Genomic DNA, 24,978 nt, shown 5'->3' on the forward strand with positions numbered 1-24,978 from the left:
CCGAGTGAGAACGAGGCAGAGCAGCGTCTTCTTCTTCCTCTCGTCCCATGACGTCACTGGTCGGAGGATTAAAGATGGCGGTCACAGGGACGCTGCAGCTCCGCCGCTTCTCGGCGCGTTTGGTTCTTTTTTTGGCCGGGTTCGGCGTCTTAAACCCGGGGAACTGCGATGAGCAGGTTCCGCTGATCCTGTGGACCAGTGAGGGGTGAGTCATGTTACATGTAGTCATTATTATTAGTGTTATTTATTCATTTCCTATGTCTCATTACGCTCTGCTTCTATCCTTCATCCAACCGTCATCGGGTCGGTGGATGCTGCCAGTCATTTATACATTTATATATTTATACTAACCCTATCTATCAGGGAATACCAGTCTCCGTCAGTCTCTGCTGGAATATATATGGATAGCCTATATGTTTTTAAACATAGGCCTACATGGATATATATATATATATATATATATTAATAATATATATCCATGTAGGATAGCATATATGCTACATGGACATATACAGTATATATATATATATATATATATATATATATATATATATATATATATATATATATATCTAATAATAAAGGCCTTTATCCAGGTCTGTGTACACACAGAAAGCAGACTAAACGGTGCTTCCTTTAAGCGTTTTTAAATAATTAAACGAAGGAAGCATAACGTGAGTATTTCCAGTAATCCTCTGAGATCATGTAACGTGAGTATTTCCAGTAATCCTCTGAGATCATGTAACGTGAGTATTTCCAGTAATCCTCTGAGATCATGTAACAATGTGACAGATCAGCTGACAGCAGCTTTATACTGTCTGACTATCTGTATATTATTTTATTTTATATTACATTACATTATATTATTTTATATTATAAAAGTATATATAAAAGGTGTATGGGTACGAAGGTTGTGTGACAGTGTGTGTGAGTTCACTACATGAACATTAATATTTATTACTTCAGATTCTGGTGTTGAAATAAAAAAAACATGTACATGTTCATTTACCTTAAAAAGAATAAATACAAAAATAGAAACTTTACAGGAGCAGTAGTGGAAAGTAACAGAGTACATTTACTCAAGTACATAGTTGAGGTACTTTAAGTGGTTCTTTCTCTTTATATGGCGGGGGAGGGGGGGCGCAGGGGGCACAGTCCGATATTATTGTGATATTCTGCGATATATATTGCAAGTTATTCCCTTTTTACCAACTTCAGATGGTGTCCCCAAAGGAAAACTTTGTCAGCATCAGTTTAATCTAAAAATAATGTTTTGTGTTTGTTCATTTCTGCTGAATGGGACAGACAGCAGACAAACTGAGCACCGTGTGATGGAAAACTGTCAGAAATAACTCTAAAAGCCAATGGCTCCATCTAGTGGACACAAACACCAGCTGATGGATTATCCTGGAAGTCTGTTCAGTAAATACAGACTGCAGTATGGAAAGATGTTAGAGAGGCTCAGTTAAACTTTGTTAACATCGCCTTCTCCCAGCAGGTCTCCTAATATAATATATCTATATAATATCATTAAATCTCCTCTCCAGGGTCTCCCTCCCTGCTCAGTCTCCCCCGGCGGCCGGTCACGTAGTCGGCCCGCAGCAGCTTGCTGGTTACCTGCAGAGAGCTCTGAGGGCCGGCCCAAAGAACGTGGTGCTGTTCCTGCAGGATAAGGTACACACACACACACACACACACACACACACACACACACACACACACACACACACACAGTTTCTAGTTTCTTGGGTTTAATTGTTGAGTGTGTGTTTGTGTTTCTCCCCAGATGAGTGTGGAGGACTTCACGCTGTACGGAGGAGCTTTTGGAAACAAACAGGACAGCGTTTTCCCAAATCTGGAGGTAATGTTCTAAAATCATAAACAGAGGAACACTAAGCGTCTTTGTCTCTCAGGATGCTCTGATGTCCTCTAGAGTTATTCTCTAACAGATGCTTGTCTCTCAGGATGCTCTGATGTCTAGAGTTATTCTCTAACAGATGTTTGTCTCTGCAGGACGCTCTGATGTCCTCATCCTCCCCCCTGGTGTTAGCGTCCGTGTCCTGGCCGGCCTCCAGCGCTGTGATTGGCCAGCTGCAGGACCAGTTGGAGACGTCCCCTCTGTACATGGACCCTGAGACTCTGAGCCAGCTGAGACTCAACGCTTCCTCGCCGGCGCTGCTGGTGTTCAGGCTGCCGTACGGCGGCGGGTACGTACTCACCCTAATCCTAACCCGACGCTTCGTAGATCCTTGCACGTAAAGCCCAACCACAGCTCACAGGGCTTAAAGTATTCCGGCACCGTGCCGGATCTCCGGCGTGCGGCCGTGAGGAAAAAAAACAAAAAACTTGCAATGCGGTTTAATAAAATAGGGCGGGTCTTTGCTGGAAAGCGAGAGTGCGGTGTGGTCACCGGTGTGGTAACCGGTAACGCGGCTAAAAAAATGGAGGCAAAGTTGGTCAAACTTGGAGTGTGTAGATACAGCTTTAGTTGAGAAAGGAGTTAAAAACAAATGGCGCTGGGCGTGAATAGAGGACAAGAGGAGACGGGTGGAGATATATATTATATATTATATATTATATATGTCTATGGAGGAGACGGGAAGCTGTTCAGCACGGTGCCTCAGACTGAGGGAGCAGGCTGCTTCTGCAGTGCATGTTGAAGGAAGACCCTGTACGACAGCAGCGGTAAGACAGGGCTGCTAGTCACAAAGCTTCGGTCCGTGCACTCTGTCATACGAGTACGTTACCGGCAACGACGGCTACCGCTGAGACTGCTCCTTCACTGACCCACCGTGTTTGTTGATATAAACAATACGTGTGCACGTTCATAGAGGAACATGATTAGTCATTAACGATGGCCACTGTGTAAAGCTATCTGAAGCCCAAACTGCCCTGACAAAGCTGTCTGTGTGGAATCAGCATGGCAGGTATTTAAACATCACGGCCTCGTCCCAGAGTTTAGACGTCTAGATATATGAAAAGATAAACTATGCCACGTTTTTAAGAAATGTAAATAAAGCAGCTAATATCAACATGGACAAAATCATGAATGTACTAATTGTATTTTTTGATAATGACCTGGCCAAAGATACACAACATGTAGAAAGTTTAGTTTTCACAATGATTCATTGTAGGATTATGATATTATTGCAATATGTAAATCTACATTGACTCTTAATTTAACATATGGTTGGAAGAAGTCAAAATTGATCCAAAACTTTTTACTTCTTAAAAATAGGGCTGTCAAACGATAATTTTTTTTAATCGCGATTAATCGCTGAAGTTCTGTGGTTAATCGCGATTAATCGCATATTTTATCACATGATTAAAATTCTATTATTTTGCATTTCAGAACAGTTTTTAAGTCCATATTAACAATGGGAAGCCATTCTTACCAGTGGATCTTGATTAGGAATCAAATGAATGCAAAGAAAGTTACTTTATGAACTTGACTTTAAGATTTGTATTTGTTTATTATTTATTTACTGTAAACAAAAGAAAAATGTGTGAATCTGTCATTATTGCACAATTCCTACAAGTACCTAACTAAAAAACTAAAAATCCCTCTCCTTACTAGAGTCCATATAGTGTTTAGTAACTCCTAAATAATGTTGATTCCTCACTGACGTCCAGTGATCACCGGTTAATGAGACAGAGTTTGGACTCTGCAGCTGTTCCAGTGTGGCTGCTTTCTTATGAAGGTAAATATGGTGCAAAAAGGGAGAGCTTGTAGAATACAATATGAGAACTTGCAGAACAAAAAATCTGAACTTGTATGTTAAAATTTGCACTTGTAAAAATAAAATTTGCACTTGTAAAAAATATTCACACACATGTGATCTGAATTTGAAGTCATACAAAAAAAAAAACATGAGAGCTTGTAAAAAAAATCTGAACTTGTAAGTTGAAATTTGCACTTGTAGAAAATGTTCACACACCTGTATTCTGAATGTGAAGTTACAAAAAAAATATTCACAAATGTGTAGATTGATATTTACATGAACACAATGACAGCTGCAAACTTATAATGCAACATTTACTCGTATACTTTTTTTTTTACTCTGGTTCATTTTCCATCACAACCACAACTCAGTGATTACAACCTCTCGAATCTGTCACTGCAACTTCACATATGTGCTCTCTCGCATCACAAAGTGGCCAATCTGCGCACCTCGACTTTCACAACACTCTTGACGATACATTTGGTGCAAAACTAATTTGTACCTGTGGACTTAGGCTGTGGAGCTCTGAGCTAACAGAACGGGAAAATCAGGGTTTCTATCGCCTGATGAGGGACAACTCTGTCTGGCTTATTTATGTAGCATGGAAACTTGGTGGAATAGCATGCTAGCGTTAGCTAACTAGCAGCCAGCCCGCTTCTAAATAAATACCTTTTAATTATCTAAACACTTTTTAACAGTCAAACTAAAACACTGGCGGTGAGCTCCACGGCCTGCAGCTGCAGACGGACCGTCATCAGTGGGGATCGACCAGCGTAGCAACACTGCTTTTGCCAGAAAGCTTCGCTGCCGACCTCGACCTGCAGTCGGAGCTCCAGCGGGACACGGAGAGCCCCACATCCGGTAGCAGCGGCCCATCCCCCGGCCATGACCAGAGCTTGCTTTGCTGATGTTGTGCATCCCTGCTAAGAATTGCACCCGCTTGGGCAGAAACAATAATTTCTGCAGAATTCATTGCTGCCGAAAATTGCATCTAGGTAGCAAGGAAATGCTACTACAGAGTCTGATAAAATGATCAGATGATGTCTCTAAACCTTCTAAAATCCTAATCATTAATGATGAACATGACAAAGAGATTTACTATTGCCTAGTTTTTAAACAGTACTTTGCCTTATAAAATCATTATTTCCCCTAGTGGATGCAATTCTCGGCAGGGATGCGAAACTTGGCACCTGTTCCCCACTGATGACGGTCCGTCTGCGGCTGCAGGCCGTGGAGCTCACCGCCAGTGTTTTAGTTTGACTGTTAAAAATGTTTAGACAATTAAAAGGTATTTATTTAGAAGCGGGCTGGCTGCTAGTTAGCTAGCTAACGCTAGCATGCTATTCCACCAAGTTTCCATGCTACATAAATAAGCCAGACAGAGTTGTCCCTCATCTGGCGATAGAAACCCTGATTTTCCCATAGACTGTATATAAGAAGGCTTTTCCCGTTCTGTTAGCTCAGAGCTCCACAGCCTAAGTCCACAGGTACAAATTAGTTTTGCACCAAATGTATCGTCAAGAGTGTTGTGAAAGTCGAGGTGCGCAGATTCGCCACTTTGTGATGCGAGAGAGCTCATATGTGAAGTTGCAGTGACAGATTCGAGAGGTTGTAATCACTGAGTTGTGGTTGTGATGGAAAATTAACCAGAATAAAAAAAAAAGTATACGAGTAAATGTTGCATTATAAGTTTGCAGCTGTCATTGTGTTCATGTAAATATCAATCTACACATTTGTGAATATTTTTTCTGTAACTTCACATTCAGAATACAGGTGTGTGAACATTTTCTACAAGTGCAAATTTCAATTTACAAGTTCAGATTTTTTTTACAAACTCTCATGTTTTTTTTCTTTGTATGACTTCAAATTCAGATCACATGTGTGTGAATATTTTTTACAAGTGCAAATTTTATTTTTACAAGTGCAAATTTTATTTTTACAAGTGCAAATTTTAACATACAAGTTCAGATTTTTTGTTCTGCAAGTTCTCACATTGTATTCTACAAGCTCTCCCTTTTTGCACCATATTTACCTTCATACTTTCTCCGTGTCATACAGGCTGTGTGTCCGTGAAAACTACTGTCCCCCTCGACGACAACGAGACAGGTCAGAACACGCCAACCGTAGTACGTCTTTAAGACCCGAGTCCTCTACCATGCTGACAGGTCTGCAGTTAGTTGCCACCCACTTCGTAAGAGCTGTAGTAATTTTTTTGGATTTGGTTTCATCCACAGGTCGGCAAGTAGCACTCTCCAAAATACTGCTTTACCTGAGTGGGTAGCATGCTAGTGGGTAGCATCAACCTGAGTCCCGTTAATTAGCTCCGTAGCTGGTAGCTCCAGCTTGACGTGCTTAGGTGATATTTTAATTCGGCTTTACATAACGTGTATGTGGCTTTGACTTGTCTACGAGCCGTCTGGGAGTTTCTGAAAATAAAAAGCTCCATTCAGAGTTATTGCTGCTGTGTTTCTCCATCATGCTGCAGCAGCAGCAGCAGGATGTGTTAGGAGGAAGTGGCAGCTTGATGAGAAGTAACGGTGCTGCAAAGGGTCAAAATAGTAGCCTGTTAGGACCACACCAAGCCCAGTGGAGTGGAACAGAAATTAATAAATGCCGGCATGCGATTAATGCGATTTAAAAAAAATCAGGCTCAGGATTTTTTTTCACTTTAAGCCCTGAAGCTCAACAACACATAATCAGAGAGGAAAATAATAACTGAACACTGATTAAAGATGGAGTCTGGACACATCTCCTCGCGGCTCGCTGGCTGTCGTTCTGTTTGTTCAGATGGGTAAACTCAGCTGCTTTAAAAACGGAAACACACAAAACCAAAGGACTCTGTTCTGCTGCTCACAGGTCAGGAAGCATGGAGAGAGAGAGTGGAGAGGTCTGGACGGCTTTCTCCACCTTAAGATAGAAATACAGCATCTACCCAGAGCTGTGAAGATGTGAAGCGCTCTGTTTCTGCACTTTGTGTGTCAGCTTGTGTCAAATGAAGAATACTACGTGACTGATGACGTCTGAAGCTTCAGAAACAGATGTATTCATATGTTTATATATATACAGTATATTAGGGCTGGGCGATATGACCTAAAAATAAAATCCCAGATTTTTTTCCCAAAAAATCCGATTTAAGATTTAAATCGATTTTTTTCTCCCCCTACTTAAAATCAATCTGCAGATGACAAAGAAATTGTTCAAAACATGGGGCATGTATACCATTATGATTATTCATGCCAATTTTGTGGAAATATAAATTGGTTTGAGTGTTTTCCCTTTTTTTGGATGGGGGGGGGGGTGCTATATATTCAACAACACACAAACGGATGCGTGAGATAAAGCTGTTTTCACACATACAGGTAATTCACTTCTCGTTCCTCGCTAAAAGTTCAAATCATTTTAACGTTATTGCGCAACCTTGCCCCTATTTCCACCTGTTGCTGAGTAACGTACGTTAACATCCCATGGTCTCTTGAATGTAGCATACCTGTAGCTAGCTCCTAGTAGTAACTAGCGGTAAAAAACAAACGTCGAAGAGGAGCTCCGTGCTACAGAGCGGCGACTGCTAGTTGTTTAAGCCGCTACAGACCTCCGTCATATTTTCATTTAAACAAATCGACGTTAACTACACATTCGAGTTAATCGATAAAATCAATTTATCGCCCAGCCCTACAGTATATAAATTATAACAGATTCATTCAGTTCGACACTTCTGACAGTTTGGCAGTTCAACTTGTAAAAAAAAATACGGGATATACACAAGATTATTTCCACCGGGCTAATTTAATCACATTGTGACTCATATAAAATATATATACGATATCAAATTTTTAATAATACGCATGCTTGTTGGACTTTTACTGCACAAATATGAGACTGAATCCATTAAAAACTGCGTGCTGTATCGTTTACGAACCACCAGATGGCACTGCCCCCCCCTTGATTATACATGTACAACAACTTCCTCCTCCTCCTTCCCAGTTTCTCATGTTGTCTCCTCTCTCTCTCAGTTCTGATTTGATGTCTGCCAAAGAGATTCTCAGTGGAAACGGTGAGTCGTCTTTAACTTAATGACTCAGCTCATGTTAACATGTTAAACCATCCAGGATTACTTTTGGTCTCCTCATTTATTCAGGTTTTTCTGTGTATGTTTTTAATTTCAGATTTCAGATTTGTTTTACTGAAAGATGGTCAATGTGCAGTTCATTTATAATCTGTAAACATTTGCATTTGTGCATGAGAAAATATACAAGAATTATAAAAAGTAAAACATACACGTGTACAGATTCATGACAAATATATATATATATATATATATATATACAGAGACACTGATACAGATATACAGAGATGGTGTATCAGACGAGCTGTTTGGTTGCTGTGTTTCAGACGAGCTGATTGGTCAGGTGTTGAGCACCATGAAGACGCAGTCCGTCCCGTACACGGCCATCTACACGGCGCTGCAGCCCTCCAGGGTCAGTCTCTGTCTCTGGCAATGTTCACATCTTTATCAGGAGGGTGTTTAATGATTAATGATCTAACTGTCTCTCTGAGCTGTCTGTCTGATCTATAGCTCTGTCTGTCTGTCGGTCTCTCTGTCTGTGTGTATGTCTGTCTGTCTGTCTCTCTGTCTGTCTGTGTCTCTGTCTGTCTGTATCTCTGTCTGTGTGTGTGTCCCCAGGAGGTGGTGTCTCTCTCGATGGACAGCGGTCTGGGTGGAGGACGCTCCCTCCTGCAGGCCCGAGGACATCGGGAGAGGGAGAGAGAACGGGAGAGGCAGCGGAAGATGAAGGAGAAGGCTCAGATCTACGCTCCCGTGGAGTTTAAGGTGGAACCACTTAACGTCTTCTGTTTTATTAGTCTTGAGGCGAGACACGGCAGGCAAAAACATCGTTTTTTTTTCACTGGTCAATTTTGAGATTTTAGGCTATTTGTCTTCAATAACATGTCTTCTTTCAGACTTGTGGTGAAAAAAAGTTAAAAATACACATTTAGGTCTTTATTTTACTACAGTTTGTCTGTTTGCATCTGAAGATTTCTCCTAAATTCAACAAAAGTTGGCGTTCTAAATCATCCCACTGCTCTGCGATCGCTGTCTGCACCCTGTCATGACATATACCGTTGGAAAGCTCTCTTTCTCCTGTACAATGCTGTCGGATCCAAATATGGTCATTTCCTTTTTATCAGCAACCAATCGTTAAAGTAAAAGGGGGGATTTAACTCTAAATGCGCAATCTCATTGGCTGATGCCAATTTCTGACAACGTGATTCGTTCAGAATCGTCACGTGACCGGCTCTGACATTTCTGCGGTAGTTCAGAATGTCAAAAGAAATGCGTCAAACGGTTGAAAATCACCCCAGAGAAGAAGAAAACAGTTGTCATTAGCAAGAAGACACAGGGGATCACAAACTAAGACAGCAGATGATGAAATGACATCACATAGTACGTCGATGTTTAAACTGTCGTTCAGAAAACAGGAGTTTTACAGCGGCGGTAATCAAACTGCCTCTCTCTCTTTCTCTCTCTCTCTCTCTCTCTCTCTCTCTCTCTCTCTCTCTCCAACCAAGTAGTTTACAGCAATTCATAGCCTACATGTCATATATTAAATATGTAGGTGTCACATATATACTATTGTAATATAATTCCTCTACAATACTAAACAGATCTGTAATTGTGGGGTCCTAAGTGGTTGTGAGACCCTCAGATCCATATGTAGCTGTCATTGGAGCTGCTGTCACCTCTCCTAGGAGAACTTCCAGCTTCTTTTCTGGTGTTAGCATTTTTTAGCTATTTTACCAAGGTGTAAAACTCTTAGTGAAGATAGTTTTTCCCAGTGGAGGAGGAAGTGCATCTCTGTCTGTCTGACCCAGTAGGTGGTCACTGAGCCTGTATTTAGTTAGGATCCATCTCTTCTTCGTATCTTTGACAGTGTTCAGATACTCTGTCAAATAACAATTTAGTCTACTTTGTTTGCTTTCTCCAATGTTCTAAATATTGGTCTTTTGAATGATTCATAAGCAGCTCATCCCTGTGTATTACCGGATGTCCAGTGACAGTGCAGCATGGAGGCACTCAGAATGCCAACGCATGCCTCAACTCGGTCATATGTCCAAAAACAGTCTTTGTGGGGAAAAGCAGGGTTGAGGCTGCAGTCAGTATGGTGATTTCTACATTCAATGAGGGTGCCTCTGCCATGCTGGCTGTGATGGAGAAATTGTGGCTTCAGAGCACAGCCTGTCAATGCAATGAAAGATGACGCCATGGTTAGGATCTCAAAAGCCAATAGTGTCCATTCCACCAGCGCATAGCGGAGCCGTAAAAGTGTAAAGACACCAGCAGGAGATGGAGGAGGGCCCTACATATGGTGTTGGCATGGATGTGTGGACTGTAAACTAACTTGGGGGAACTAGGCTGTGTAATGGTTGTGTTCTGTCAGTTCGTAGTTTATGATGTAATGGTCTTCAGTTGAAGGCCATGTTGACCTGTTGTTTTGGATGTTATCATCAGTGATGGATGAAGCAATAATGAGTTTAGGATGTTAAACAGTGTGATACATGGATCTTACTTGGACCTAAAGGGATATGTGTCTGTAATTCATGGCTTAAAATAGAAATTAGTGGAATGTTGCTATAAAAATCTTTAAAGCCCGTTTTGTCAAAATGACTTTTCTCTCAGACTCCAAGTCTGAAATCTCCACTTCAGTAGGACCTTTATACACCAAACCTTCCAGTACTGTACCTGGTTATATTATGAAGTCATTTACAGAGGGATTTATAAATATATTATTCCTAGCCTGATTTATATAATATTTTATTCCAAAAAACATGGCGGAAATTGATTTTTTAAGGCTATTGACAGTATATTCTGATTTACAGGATAACAAAAGTAGATATCCATAAATCCCTCTGTAATTTTTTTCCCATCTAATATGTGAACACAATGAAAAAAGAATTTTGAACCTGGCTTTATCCAATACTCAGATTTCGTTTTTTAGAATATATGCAAATTAGCGCATATTTAATTAGATAATGCCTAATTTGCATATTTAAACATTAAATTACAGAAAACTTGTAATACATGTTTTTCTCATATTAATGTCAGTAATCAACTGGGAGAGTTTCATGGTGATATATGCTAGTTACAAATGTTACCCTATTCACCTGTAGTGTCTCGCCTTAAAAGAGTCTGGAGATTTCCTTGGTTCTTCTTTCTGTCATCAAATCCCAAACACAGACTCAACCAGCACTGAGTTTATCTGCTAACACTGCTAACAATGCTAAAAGTGATGCTAACTATGCCAACACTGCTAAAATGGTGTTCTGTGAGTGATTCAACTGGGTCCCTTCATCTCCATGAACACACTTTGAACTTTATCTGACTGTTGCTCTGTCATCTCCATTTTCTTCCTAAAGTCTGTTCTGAAATCAGAAGCATTTCAATGTGGAAATTGTTAACTTTTTATTAAATACTCCGAATATTAAATGGAAACAAGCTTTGTAGGAATCCACATAAAAACAAAGAGTCTGTTCTCTCAGGATAATCTGCTCTCGCATGACCTCTGACCTTTGAGCCTTGGCTAAAACACACATCATCATCATCATCATCATCATCATCATCATCATCATCATCATCATCATCATAGATTCATTCTACAGATCTGACACTGATACAGATATACAGATATACAAAGACACAGAGACACTGATACAGATATACAGAGACACAGAGACACTGATACAGATACACAGAGACACTGATACAGATATACAGAGACACTGATACAGATATACAGAGACACTGATACAGATATACAGAGACACAGAGACACTGATACAGATACACAGAGACACTGATACAGATATACAGAGACACTGATACAGATACACAGAGACACTGATACAGATACACAGAGACACTGATACAGATATACAGAGACACTGATACAGATATACAGATATACAGAGACACTGATACAGATATAGAGACACAGAGACACAGACACTGATACAGAGACACAGAGACACTGATACAGATATACAGATATACAGAGACACTGATACAGATATACAGAGACACAGACACTGATACAGAGACACTGATACAGATATACAGAGACACTGATACAGATATACAGATATACAGAGACACTGATACAGATATACAGATATACAGAGACACTGATACAGATATACAGATATACAGAGACACTGATACAGAGACACAGAGACACTGATACAGATATACAGAGACACTGATACAGATATACAGAGACACTGATACAGATATACAGAGACACTGATACAGATATACAGAGACACTGATACAGATATACAGAGACACTGATACAGATATACAGAGACACTGATACAGATAAACAGAGACACTGATACAGATATACAGAGACACTGATACAGATATACAGATATACAGAGACACTGATACAGATATAGAGACACAGAGACACAGACACTGATACAGAGACACAGAGACACTGATACAGATATACAGAGACACTGATACAGATATACAGAGACACTGATACAGATACACAGAGACACTGATACAGATATACAGAGACACTGATACAGATACACAGAGACACTGATACAGATATACAGAGACACTGATACAGATATACAGATATACAGAGACACTGATACAGATATAGAGACACAGAGACACAGACACTGATACAGAGACACAGAGACACTGATACAGATATACAGATATACAGAGACACTGATACAGATATACAGAGACACAGACACTGATACAGAGACACTGATACAGATATACAGAGACACTGATACAGATATACAGATATACAGAGACACTGATACAGATATACAGATATACAGAGACACTGATACAGATATACAGATATACAGAGACACTGATACAGAGACACAGAGACACTGATACAGATATACAGAGACACTGATACAGATATAGAGACACTGATACACTGATACAGATATACAGAGACACTGATACAGATATACAGAGACACTGATACAGATATACAGAGACACTGATACAGATATACAGAGACACTGATACAGATATACAGAGACACTGATACAGATAAACAGAGACACTGATACAGATATACAGAGACACTGATACAGATATACAGATATACAGAGACACTGATACAGATATACAGAGACACTGATACAGATATACAGATATACAGATATACAGAGACACTGATACAGATATAGAGACACAGAGACACAGACACTGATACAGAGACACAGAGACACTGATACAGATATACAGAGACACTGATACAGATATACAGAGACACTGATACAGATACACAGAGACACTGATACAGATATACAGAGACACTGATACAGATACACAGAGACACTGATACAGATATACAGAGACACTGATACAGATATACAGAGACACTGATACAGATACACAGAGACACTGATACAGATATACAGAGACACTGATAGAGATATACAGATACACTGATACAGATATACAGAGACACTGATACAGATATACAGAGACACTGTTACAGATATACATAGACACTGATACAGATATACAGAGACACTGATACAGATATACAGAGACACTGTTACAGATATACATAGACACTGATACAGATACACAGAGAAACTGATACAGATATACAGAGACACTGATACATATATACAGAGACACTGATACAGATATACAGATATGGAGAGACACTGATACAGATACAGAGACACATATCATCATCACAGATCTGTTTCAGAATAATTTTGACCATAATGGACAGAAACGGCCTGATTTGTTCTTGATTGTCCAACACAATCCTCCTTTGTGTCTCACAGCCTTATGGATCCTATAAACATCTTCCTTCATCACTATGAACACTCTCTGAACTTTACTCTGACTCAAACACACACACACAGCGTCCTGCTGACACAAACGCTCACTACAGCACCACATGTGGATTAATCCGCCTCTGCAAATAGTGCCCAAGAAAGTCTCTATTTCCTGTTTGTTGGATGATAAACTACAGAGCAGCTGATTTAGAAACCTGGGGCACATTCAGTCTCTAAACGGCGTGCAGTGTGTTGCTATGGTTACTGTGTTGAAGGACATGTCTCCTCTGAACGGTTAGGTTTGAGTTCTGTTTTCTCTAGTTTGGCGGGCGTGTCTCTGGTTTATTGTCCCAGCTGATAGCCAATCAGCAGAGATGTGTCTGTAAACTCGTGGTGATAAAAAGGCAGCGAGCTCACAGCAGGGTGTTCTACACCCCCCGTTACAGTTTAAATAATCGAGTTGCTACATTGTTGTCGGGGCTGAACGTGGCCCAGACAGCTGTTGGAGAAGTCAGGCAGGAAGTCAGGCAGGCAGTGTTGAAAGACGGACTAACACATTGGTTTTGGTCTTTTATAAGATTTAATAAGAAAGGTAAGAAGACAGCATTGTTTCTATGTCCAGGAGGGGGAGGACACCTGCGTCTTGCTGTGGGCCAGAAGTCTGTCCGTGTCCATCCTTCGCAGCGGACGCTGGGAGGAACACGACCTCACGCTCTCCACCTTCGGGGAGGGCGTCAGCCCCAAACTGCACGGCTCCAGCTGCGACAAAACCAGAGCCAGGTACTTCATGCGTTTCATATACTATGATATACTTCAGGATTCACCAGCAGAGATTATTATTAGGCCCAAACCTTAGACCCACACACACACACACACACAAACACACATGGTGTGTGTATGTCCTTATAGGATTTATAGGACTGTGACTTATAAGACTGTGCAATTTATCAAAATTTTAATCGTGATTACGATTTCAGCTCCTAATGATCACAAAAAACGAATAATCGGGTAAAAAGATTATTTTAAGTATAATGCTTATTGTCTTCTGTTCTGAATGGGAAAATTATTTAGGGAAATTTCACAGTTCTAGGTGTTTTCACTGTTGATTGTTTAACTAAGTTTAATAATTGCAACATCTTTCCACAAGTCAATGAGTAATTGTGTGAAATAATCTTGATTTCACTATTGACCAAAATAATCGTGATTGTGATTTATTTCCATATCGAGCAGCCCTGGTTCCTTAAGACAATAAATCAAACCAGTGATGCAATGTTTAATAAGGCTCATGACGTTATATAATAACCAGATGTTATTTCACATTTATTTTGACACCAAAACTTGAATCATAGTGGATTTTCAAAAGGTCTGAGTCTTGAATTGATCTTCAGTAATGCTTAAATACTCAGATTAGTTATTATTTAACATTATTATTATTATGTTTACATTTTAAAAATGTTATAACTAACTTATTGTATCCTGAAATAACTTCCAGAAGTTCCCAAAATCAACCCACTGTATTTTACGGACTGAATGTGTACTTATACGTCAGAGGAAAACACTGTACTACTGTTGTGTATTGTACTACTCACATTCATTAAAGTATCATAATTGTATCAGAGTTGAAAGCTCCACCGTGTACTAGGGCTGAACGATTATTTGCATTTGCAATATCGCGATATTTCCTAATCGCAAAGGCTGCGATTTGGTCACGTGACTCGCGAGAGCAAATCAGTCTGCACTCCGCAGAGAAAGCATCAACTTAGCACGCTAACGCTACGCCGTACCTTGAGCTGATTTCTGTCATTCAAACAACTCTGAGTTGTAGTTTAAAACTTTTACAGCCATTTTAATGAAATGAAGGCTTTTATTCGGGCTGGCCATACATGCACTTAATGGATACAGGCACACAGAACTCAAGGCTCGGTTGGCAACCATTAGCTCTGATTAGTGGTTAGCTCCAGTTAGCTAGCTCCGTTATAAAGATGGTATATATATATATATATATTTTTTTACTTAGCTGTCTAGTAAAGTTCAAAGACAGTGTTTAAAAGTGCAATCAATTAAATAATCTAAATACTAAGTGTGGTAAAGCCACATATTTGTTTTTATATTTCTGCAATCTGTACTTTAGTTTATGTGATTTGTTTCTGACTTTCATATGAATGTTTCCACCAGGCTTGGTCAGTGCTCAATATACTACTGTGACTGAAGTAGTTAAATAAAATATGTCATTCATATAAATTCATGCATCACCTAATTTCATCATCACATACAGGCCAGGGCTCTCATTTCTAAACGTGGCGTACGCACAAAACGGGGCTGAAAATGCGTACGTAACCCTAACCCTAACCCTTCCCATGCAAAGGTTGTGATTTATAAAAACTAACTTGACGGGAGAATGTGCGGTCCTCCACGCAAACTGTGACCCATGCATACGCACATTTTGGAGACAAAATAGGAATTGGTGACGCAGATGGTGAGGTGGTGAACTGAAATCAGACTGCAGAAAGTAAATGGGAATAACGTTTACTCGTAATATTTTCAAGTATTGATGCCTCACGCACATTTTTTCACTCCATATTATCCACATTACCATGAAGATTAAATCCAGCAGTGTTATTTGCGCTTGTACTGAGTGATACTTGTTCTATAAACACCTCCAACTCAAATCTTAAATAAAAATTAGTTCTTAATGTTTAATCGGCGCTGTCTCGCCATCACACTGTCTGCTACGGAGCGCAGGAGGAGGGGATGACCCGACTCCATGGAATTCAGGATAGCATCAAATACCCTAGCATTAGATAATGGCAGAACACAGTGTAAATAACTAAATACCTGTCTTTAATACTGTGCTTATATTATCAAATGTCAGTCTGGAAATACAGCCATTAACCTCTCGCACAATCGTTACCCTTAATGTCCTCGTTATCAGTCCTAACTTTAATACTGTTCATAACAAAACCTGCATGAAGAAAAGTGTGTTTGCCTATTAGACTTTCTTTCGTCTTCAAATCATATCTCGGGGTGAGGGATACCACTAGTTGATGCTGTGTTGGCAAGGTGTGAACAATCACAAATTGTTGTAAACATATAAGTACTGCAGTAAACCCGTGCGTAACGCTGCATGATGGCACTGCTGGCCCTGCAGGAGGACTACGCTAATGGAAGAATCAGGAGAGAAAGAGACTTCAGGGACCATGACGATTTAAATTCCATAAAGCTGAGCTCTTGGATCTATGTACTGAATTGGGTCCAGTAGAGAGGGCAACGCGCCGGAACCGTGCCATCCCAGTCCATCCCAGTCCATCCCGGTCCAAATACAGGCCCTCGCCACTCTGGGGGAAACCGGCTGTTTCCAGAGGGAAATGTCAGACAGTGTGATGACAGAGTGTTTTTTTTTATAAATATTATATATAATCTTCAACTTCATCACTAAGGCTTGTTTGGATATAATATATAGTTCTGTTAAATCTTATTATATACGTCTGGTATATCGAAGCTGTCCCTGAGTGCCGTAATGCCTGCCGTTTTGGAAGGTATTATTAATATAGGTAGTCTATAGATCAGGTTTCCCTACACTGTGCAAGAACAGGCTGAAATTATAATTCAATTTGCAGCAATTCCTGAACATCTGAGAAAGCTTTTTCTCCGCCAGTCATCATGATTTGGTGTAACAACTGCCAGGTCATTAACATACTGATCAGCATTCACGAGGTGCTTTGCATTGATTGTTTATGGTTAAAAATGGCCGTGTACAGGGCAGGATAAGAGGCTGATCCACGTACGCACACTTGTAGGTAATCTCTGATTTATAAAGGGAACACTGCTTACAGGTGTGCGTACACACGGTTTTATAAAAATGTCTTTTTTTTGACGTATGCCATTTTGGGCTTTTGGGCGTACGTACACTTTATAGTAAGGATCCTACGCACAGTTTGATAAATGAGACCCCTGGCCTCCAGGAAAGAACAGTTTGTTTAATCTATCTAATCTTGTTTTGTTCATACTATACAATGATTTATTGCTTGTCTTTGTTGAATAATACAGAAGACAAAGAGCTTAAAAAATAATCGCATATTCAATTCAATTCAAATCACAATCACAATATTGGTGAAAAAAATCGCAATTAGATTATTTTCCAAAATCGTTCAGGCCTACCGTGTACTTCAGTAAATGTTCATCGAGCTGATGATCTCTTTTTCACTGGAAGCAAACATTTGTGCTTGTACCAGATATTGGACAGATATGGAAAATGTAATGTTAAGTAAAGATATGGGAAAGATCTTTGACTGTCCTCTCCGACACAGAAGAGTTAGAACTGCAGAAGACCGACAGGCGAAGACGTGCTCAAGTCAGTCGGCCGCAGAGCCATGAATCCACTGCTGCACAGAAGTTTATTAATATTATCATGAACCAGTTTATAGTTCAACAAAATAAGGGAGACCACACATAGTTAATGATTAAATTAAAACCAATTTATTTAACCCAAATTAAATATAACTTAAAAATAGGATAAAACATGTATTCAGTAGTATCAGTGGTGTAGAGAGTGCATGCGTGTAAGTGTGTAGAAAACAGAACAGAACCCAATAGACAACCCAAACCCAAAACCAACCATGCTGCCTGTGTGGACAGAATATCCAGCCATCTTATAGAGTCAGAAGGCAATCAAGCAGAGTGGACTCAGGTGTGGCTTGTCTTCCTGCCACTTAAACTGCCTCCTAACCAGCTGCAGGGAAAAATACCCGAAAGCCCACTACCAAGTGGGAGGGTCATCTTAGAGTGCTCATATTATGCTCATTTTCAGGTTCATAATTGTATTTAGAGGTTGTACCAGAATAGGTTTACATGGTTTCATTTTCAAAAAAACCACCATATTTTTGTTGTACTGCACATTGCTGCAGCTTCTCTTTTTTTTAACCCTGTGTGTTTTGAGCTCTCTGTTTTAACTACAGAGTGAGACCTCTCACTTCTGTTCCATCTTTGTTGGAAGTCACACATGCGCAGTAGCTAGCAGTCCCCCCAGGATTTCACGGCCTTTTTTTTAGATTGTTGCGGCCCAAAATGCCTGATTTCATGGGAGCTGTTGAAAAGAATTGCGATAAAAGTTGCGATGTCTTTTGTATGTTTGTTGCGGGAGACAGTGAAAGTTGCAAAAAAAGTTGTGATTTTTTTTTTTTTTTTTTATAGTTCTTTAAAAATAAAAAGGAAACTTGTTTTGGGGAGAATAAAACTACTCTGGGCTGAGATTTCCTAGTAACCAAAAAGGCTCAGGATGCTGCAAATGTTGGTATAATATGAAAATGGCTGGTGGATTTAAGACAAAAAAATAATAATTTATTGAAATAATCAAATCTGAACATATCTGTCAGTGGCTTGTTGAGCTTTACATTGTTAGTTAATTTCCTATCCTGGCCTGGGACACACATTCAAACGGTTTGATAAAGTACTTTTTGGACTTTAACTTATCATTGCACTTAGAATAACGAGAGTAGCTGTCCTCAATTTAGGTCATTGTGTCGTCTCATCTCCGGTTTTTCCTGCATCCACCGTGTGTGTGTGTGTGTGTGTGTGTTTGTGTGTGTGGACTACAATAGAGCAGTTTGTGAACAGTGTTTTCTGTTGGAAATGGTAAGTCCCTTTGGGGTGGACTTTGGGCTTTTTCACTTTGTAAACATATAATGTGCACAGAAAAGATATATAACACAATAAAGGAAATGGAAAAACCCAAAAAGCATGATATGAGCACTTTAATATTTACCTTGTGGTAAAACTGTGACGGAGATCGGAGGAAAGGTTCTCGAGATATTGCCAATGACACACACACAGACACAGATTAGAGATTCCTGGCTTTATAGTTAGATATGAAATGTTTTTAAAATGAAATGCCAAATTGTTTGTATCTTCTCTGATTTTATTATTTGTTCTTTGCAGGTTGGTTCTTAATTATGAGAACGTCCTCGGCCACCGCAGCTTCAAACTGATGTGAGTCTGCACAATGTTGATAACACACACACACACACACACACACCTTTTTAAGCCTTTAACACTTTAATTCAGTAACACAAAGGATCAATCTAACCTTCCGTGTGTGTGTGTGTGTGTGTGTGTGTGTGTGTGTGTGTGTGTGTGTAGCTTTGCGATGAATCAGCGTCTCTACAAGGTGTCTGCCCGCCGCTGGTTCACTCTAGATGCTGTGGAGCTGGAGTACGATGGGACAAAAGCTACGTTTAATGGCAGCAGAAACGTTTACGCCCCGGCTGAGTACTCGTACCGCTGTGAGTCCGTCACCAGCTTCCGGTGGCCGCTGCTCGTCCCTCGCTCCTCCAAAGACCCAGCCAATCAGTGGAGGGTCTCGTTCAAAGACTTTCAGGTGAGAGAGGGACTTTTTTTGCTTGATAATTGTATTCTCTACTACTGTCAAAGTGTCATACTGTTGGGAAATACACTTGTTCTGGAATATTTAGGGCCCGAGCGCCGACAGCAGCGAAGGCCCTATTGAAACTGAAGGAATTATTATTATTCTTTTTCCCGGCAAATGAATTGGCTTTTTGAGGGGCTTAACATATTCAAAAACTCACCAAATTTGGCGGTCGCATCAAGTCTGGTGAAAATTTACGTATTTTAAGGGTTTCGGGGAAAAGCGCGCAAAAATGGCTCGCTAGCACCCCCTACAAAGTTAAAAAAAATGGAGCCCCTGCAGTGCGTTTAACGTAGACTCATGAAACTTGGTACACATGTGTATCAAGTCAAGTCGCACACAAAACGTCATTGGAGCCATATCCTAAACCCAACAGGAAGTCCGCCATTTTGAATTGAAAGTTCGAAATTAGTGCGATTTTGGCCATTTCCACATGTCGTACTTTAACGAACTCCTCCTAGGGATTTCATCCGATCAACTTCAAATTTGGTCTGTACCATCTTAAGAAGTTAAAGATGAAAAGTTGTTAAAAGAAAAATTTTTCATCATAGGGCATGGCCGTGGCGGTGCGGCCATTTTGTGTGTTTCGCCACCAAAAGAGGAAGTTGCTGTAACTTGAGTGTACATTGTCCGATTGGCTCGAAACTTTCCGGGATTCATAAGAGTCCAACCCTGAGGACAAATAAAGGCCGATATTTACTTAAAGTCATAGCGCCCCCTAGTGGCAACAGGAAGTAGGCCTAAAAGTCAAGGTGCTATACTTTAACGAACTCCTCCTAGAGATTTCATCCGATGTACTTCAAACTTGGTCTCTATCATCCCAACACCTTAAAGATGAAAAGTTATTAAAAGAAAAACTTTTCGTCTGACGGTGTGGGCGTGGCGTGGCGGCCATTTTGAGTGTTTAGCGATGAACAAAGAAGTTGTTGTAACTTGAGTGTACGTTGTCGTATCTGCCCGAAATTTCTCACGATTGACAAGGGTCCAGGCCTGAGGACACCTACAGGCCAAATTTGAGTTTTGGTCATAGCGCCCCCCGCTGGCAACAGGAAATGCGCCTTATATGACAAACATCATCTGATTTACATGAAACTTAGAATGTGTGGTCTACATGTGATAATGAGCCGGCCCCTATAATATAACCACGCCCACTTACTCAGGCCACGCCCCCTTTCATAACATTTGAACCGTTTAAGGTAGAGTTCTGTGTGAGGTGTCATTGAACTCAGCAGAGAGTTGCTTCTTCATTGGTGATGGTTTGGCCCGCCCCCTATGCGTAAGCCACGCCCCCTTTCACAGCTAATGAACTGTATGGCGTAGAGTCTTGTGTGAGGTGTCATTGAACTCAGTAGAGAGTTGCTTTTTCATTGGTGATGGTTTGGCCCGCCCCCTATGCTTAAGCCACGCCCCCTTTCATGAATGCTGATCCATCTAAGGTAGACGCTTGTGTGAGGTGTCATTGAACCCAGCAGAGACTTCCTTTTTAATTGGTGATGGGTTGACCCAGCCCCTATAATTTAGCCACGCCCCTTTTTATAACTGGTGACCCATTTAAGTAAGAGTCTTTTGTGAGGTGTCATTGAACTCAGCAGAGAGTTGCTTCTTCATTGGTGATGGTTTGGCCCGCCCCCTATGCTTAAGCCACGCCGCATTTCATAACATTTCAACGATTTAAGGTTGACCATTGTGTGAGGTATCAATGAACTCAGCAGAGAGTTACTTCTTCATTGGTGATGGTTTGGCCCGCCCCCTATGTTCAAGCCACGCCCCCTTTCATAAATGCTGACCCATCTAAGGTAGAGTCTTGTGTGAGGTATCATTGAACGCAGCAGAGAGTTCCCTTTTCATTGGTGACGATTTGCGGTGTCTGAGTGCGGCGCAAATGCACAATCGTAAGGAGCGGCGTCCGCTGGTGACCCCGACGCGCGCAGAGGAGCGAGGGCCCGTCCATCGCTGCTTGCAGCTTTAATGATATTTATTATTCCAATGTGGCAGAGCTGCATGAAAAAATAAATAAAAGGAGGTTTGATTTTTATTCTTAAAGCCAAAATACTTCTTTCTTAGATTGTTGTCAAACCTGCCTCCTTCAGATTAATGCATTTTGAATTGAATCTGAGACAGGAGTTGTTAAACTTAATTTAGCATAAAGACGGCTAGCCTGGCTTTGTCCAAAGGTAATCAGCACTTTCAGCTCAGCCCATTAAAAGGGATGGAACTTAAAGTGCCCATATTATGAAAAAAATCACTTTTTCTGGGATTTGGGGTGTTATGTTGTGTCTCTGGTGCTTCCACACACATACATACTTTGGAAAAAAAAAACATCCATGCTATTTAGAGTGAGATACGGTTTCTGACTGTGTCCTGCCTTCAGTCTTTGGGTGAGCTGTTCAAAATCGGCACGAGCAGGCTAACCGCAACCATTAGCTCGTAGCGTTAGTGTTAGCATGCTAACGCTAGCATGCTACCTCATTCTCAATAGCAAAGCACTGCTACAACACACACAAGTTCACCATAATCTACAAAAGAACTACTTTCATGTGCGCCCTCATTTAGAAGTCTCCCAGCTAATCCTGCCTTGTAACTGACCGAAGTTGTAGAAACAGCCTTTTTTTTACTGTCTATAGAGCTAGCTAGCTGACATGATCTACATCTGAGCTACTGCACATGTGCAAGTGCAATCAAAGATAGTACAGAAGAAGAAGAAGAAGAAAAGAGGTCTCACTCTGTAGCTAAAACAGAGACCATGTGAAAAGAGGATCTGCAGCAGTGAGAGAGAGCGGTGCAGTACAACAACAATATGGTGTTTTCTGAAAAGTAAACCTATTCTGGTACAACCTTAAAATACAATTATGAACCTGAAAATGAGCATAATATGGCTGCTTTAAATAATGTATTGATTATTGGAACAAATAATCAACTACAGAGATTATGAATAGCTCTTATAATGCGTGTAACATAACATTCATAACCTGAACCATATTATATCATTTTTGGATTTCACCCTAACCCTGGACGCTTTGACTGGAGACGGTAGCTGTCCATCAAACAGTCTGCAGACTTTAATTTAGTTTATTTTAGTTACTGTATATCAGCCGCTGTACACTCTGCTCTGACAGACGGCAGAGATGTATGTAAAACAGAGGCAATTGTATAATCACATTGAATAAATGACACATATAAATAATATATAGATATTAAAAGGTCTGGCAATCAAACTATCATTGGTAAGCTGTTAGTTACAGTTTTTCAGGTGATTTGCCGAACTGGTAGGTTAATGAAAGTAAAAGAGATGATGAAGTGGATTTAACAGTTGATGCATGTGGTCATGATGCTGTGAACTTAGAACAAATGTAATGAGCATAATGGTGACAATGTTTTACCTTTCGCTCCACAGATCCAGGGTTTTAACGTGAGCGGCAGCGAGTTCTCGTATGCCAGTGACTGTGCAGGCTTTTTCTCTCCTGGGATCTGGATGGGTCTGATGACCAGTCTGCTCATGGTCCTGGTGCTCACCTACGGCCTGCACATGATCATGCAGCTCCGCACTATGGACCGCTTCGATGACCCCAAGGGTCCGGCCATCTCTGTGCCCCAAATAGAGTAACCTCACTTCACTTTCCATCTTTCCTCCTTTCTGTCCCTGCAGTGCTTATCTTACTGCAACTGCTTCCTTTACATCCCACTTCCTGTTCATCTGTAGCTGGCTGTTAGACAGAATAATTAGTGGTGTTGTCCGAGTGAAGGTTTTAGTCATCGCTGCATATTTATACTTAAAAAGACTGAGACTGAAGAATCTCATTACCAGGTAGCACATTTTTGTATTTCATTGTTGCATTCGAGTCACAGTGGGAAGATCCGTTCCCCAGAAAGTGGTTCAACAATACTTAAAGCTGCTCTCTATCCTTAAAGTCTCTTCTAACCTAAAATATTCATCTGAAGAGATTTTACAGTTGTTTTCCAAATTGCAACTTAGTTTTTTCATCCAAACAAAGATGGTTCCCAGACAGTGCATGTCTTTGCTTAAACTTGCTATAATCACTATTTTTTAAATAGCAACGTTTCAAAAACTATGTGAAATAAAACAGTCGCAACTTGAGAAACAAAAGAAATCTCTTATTGTGCAGCAAACTGAATATTTCTTTAAATCCAGTTGGTTAGAAACTCAATGCTAAGTGTTGTTAACCCAAACTAAACTGTAACACATATGAGACCAACTGCAGCTAGTTTTCAGCGGGATAAATGCCCCCAATGAAAGGAATACAATTGTACATACAGGGACAAAAAATAACTTATTAAATTAGTTATGAATGTTATTTATTGGTGAAACTTATGTGTTTACATTTTGTGTTTCTGTCTGTGAATAAAAAAGTGAAATGAAGGGATGATATTTTCTGTAACTCCAGTATTCTTGAGCAAAAGGGGCTTTTCAGATCATCCTTTTTATAAAGGCAAAGCAAGACATGAAATGACCATAAAGTACAGCATTAAACGTCAGAAATGTCCAGTTTGTGACAAACATGAACTTCAGTAACTGTTTTTACACTTGTTTTACTGTCATAACATCAACACCATATTTATTACTCAAGTCTTTCCACAACGGATGTTGAACTGGACTGAAAAAGGCTTAATGTGAAATTATTTTTCTGTTTATTTTGATGATTTGTAGTGAATATAAATGTAGTCCTGTGTCGTGCTGCTGCTGTTACCCCAATAAAACATCTGTGGAAATTAAGGTTTCATTTCTATCTTTATTTAGTTTTTAACAGTAAATAAAGGGTAACAACATCGTCTTTATTTATAGCTTCAACTTTCGTATCTGTGAGATCTTCAAAAGTCGATTTTCGAAGATGTCGAAGATGATTTTTCGAGGTATTAAAGCTGGCATGTTAAAGTTTGAGTGAATTTAACTATTGCTTAGTGGGGTTCTGTATAGTTTTATTGCTAGATCTGATGTCATCTGAAAAGGTACAAACTCTAGCACGTTCATTGACCCACTACTTT

At 40.2% G+C, this 24,978-nt stretch overlaps 1 protein-coding gene across 1 annotated transcript; it reads left to right on the plus strand.

Annotated features, from left to right (window-relative positions):
• Positions 1–24,709, plus strand: atp6ap1a (ATPase H+ transporting accessory protein 1a). Its single transcript, XM_031313992.2, has 11 exons — positions 1–205; positions 1,548–1,674; positions 1,787–1,861; positions 2,014–2,207; positions 7,733–7,773; positions 8,112–8,197; positions 8,404–8,550; positions 14,179–14,336; positions 19,491–19,541; positions 19,692–19,929; positions 23,372–24,709. Exons 1-11 carry the CDS (start codon positions 48–50, stop codon positions 23,579–23,581), a joined length of 1,485 nt encoding a protein of 494 aa, XP_031169852.1. The 5' UTR covers positions 1–47; the 3' UTR covers positions 23,582–24,709.
• Positions 24,710–24,978: the final 269 nt, after the last annotated feature.

This window comes from Sander lucioperca, chromosome 12 (assembly GCF_008315115.2).
Source record: "Sander lucioperca isolate FBNREF2018 chromosome 12, SLUC_FBN_1.2, whole genome shotgun sequence".
NCBI classification, from domain to species: domain Eukaryota; kingdom Metazoa; phylum Chordata; class Actinopteri; order Perciformes; family Percidae; genus Sander; species Sander lucioperca.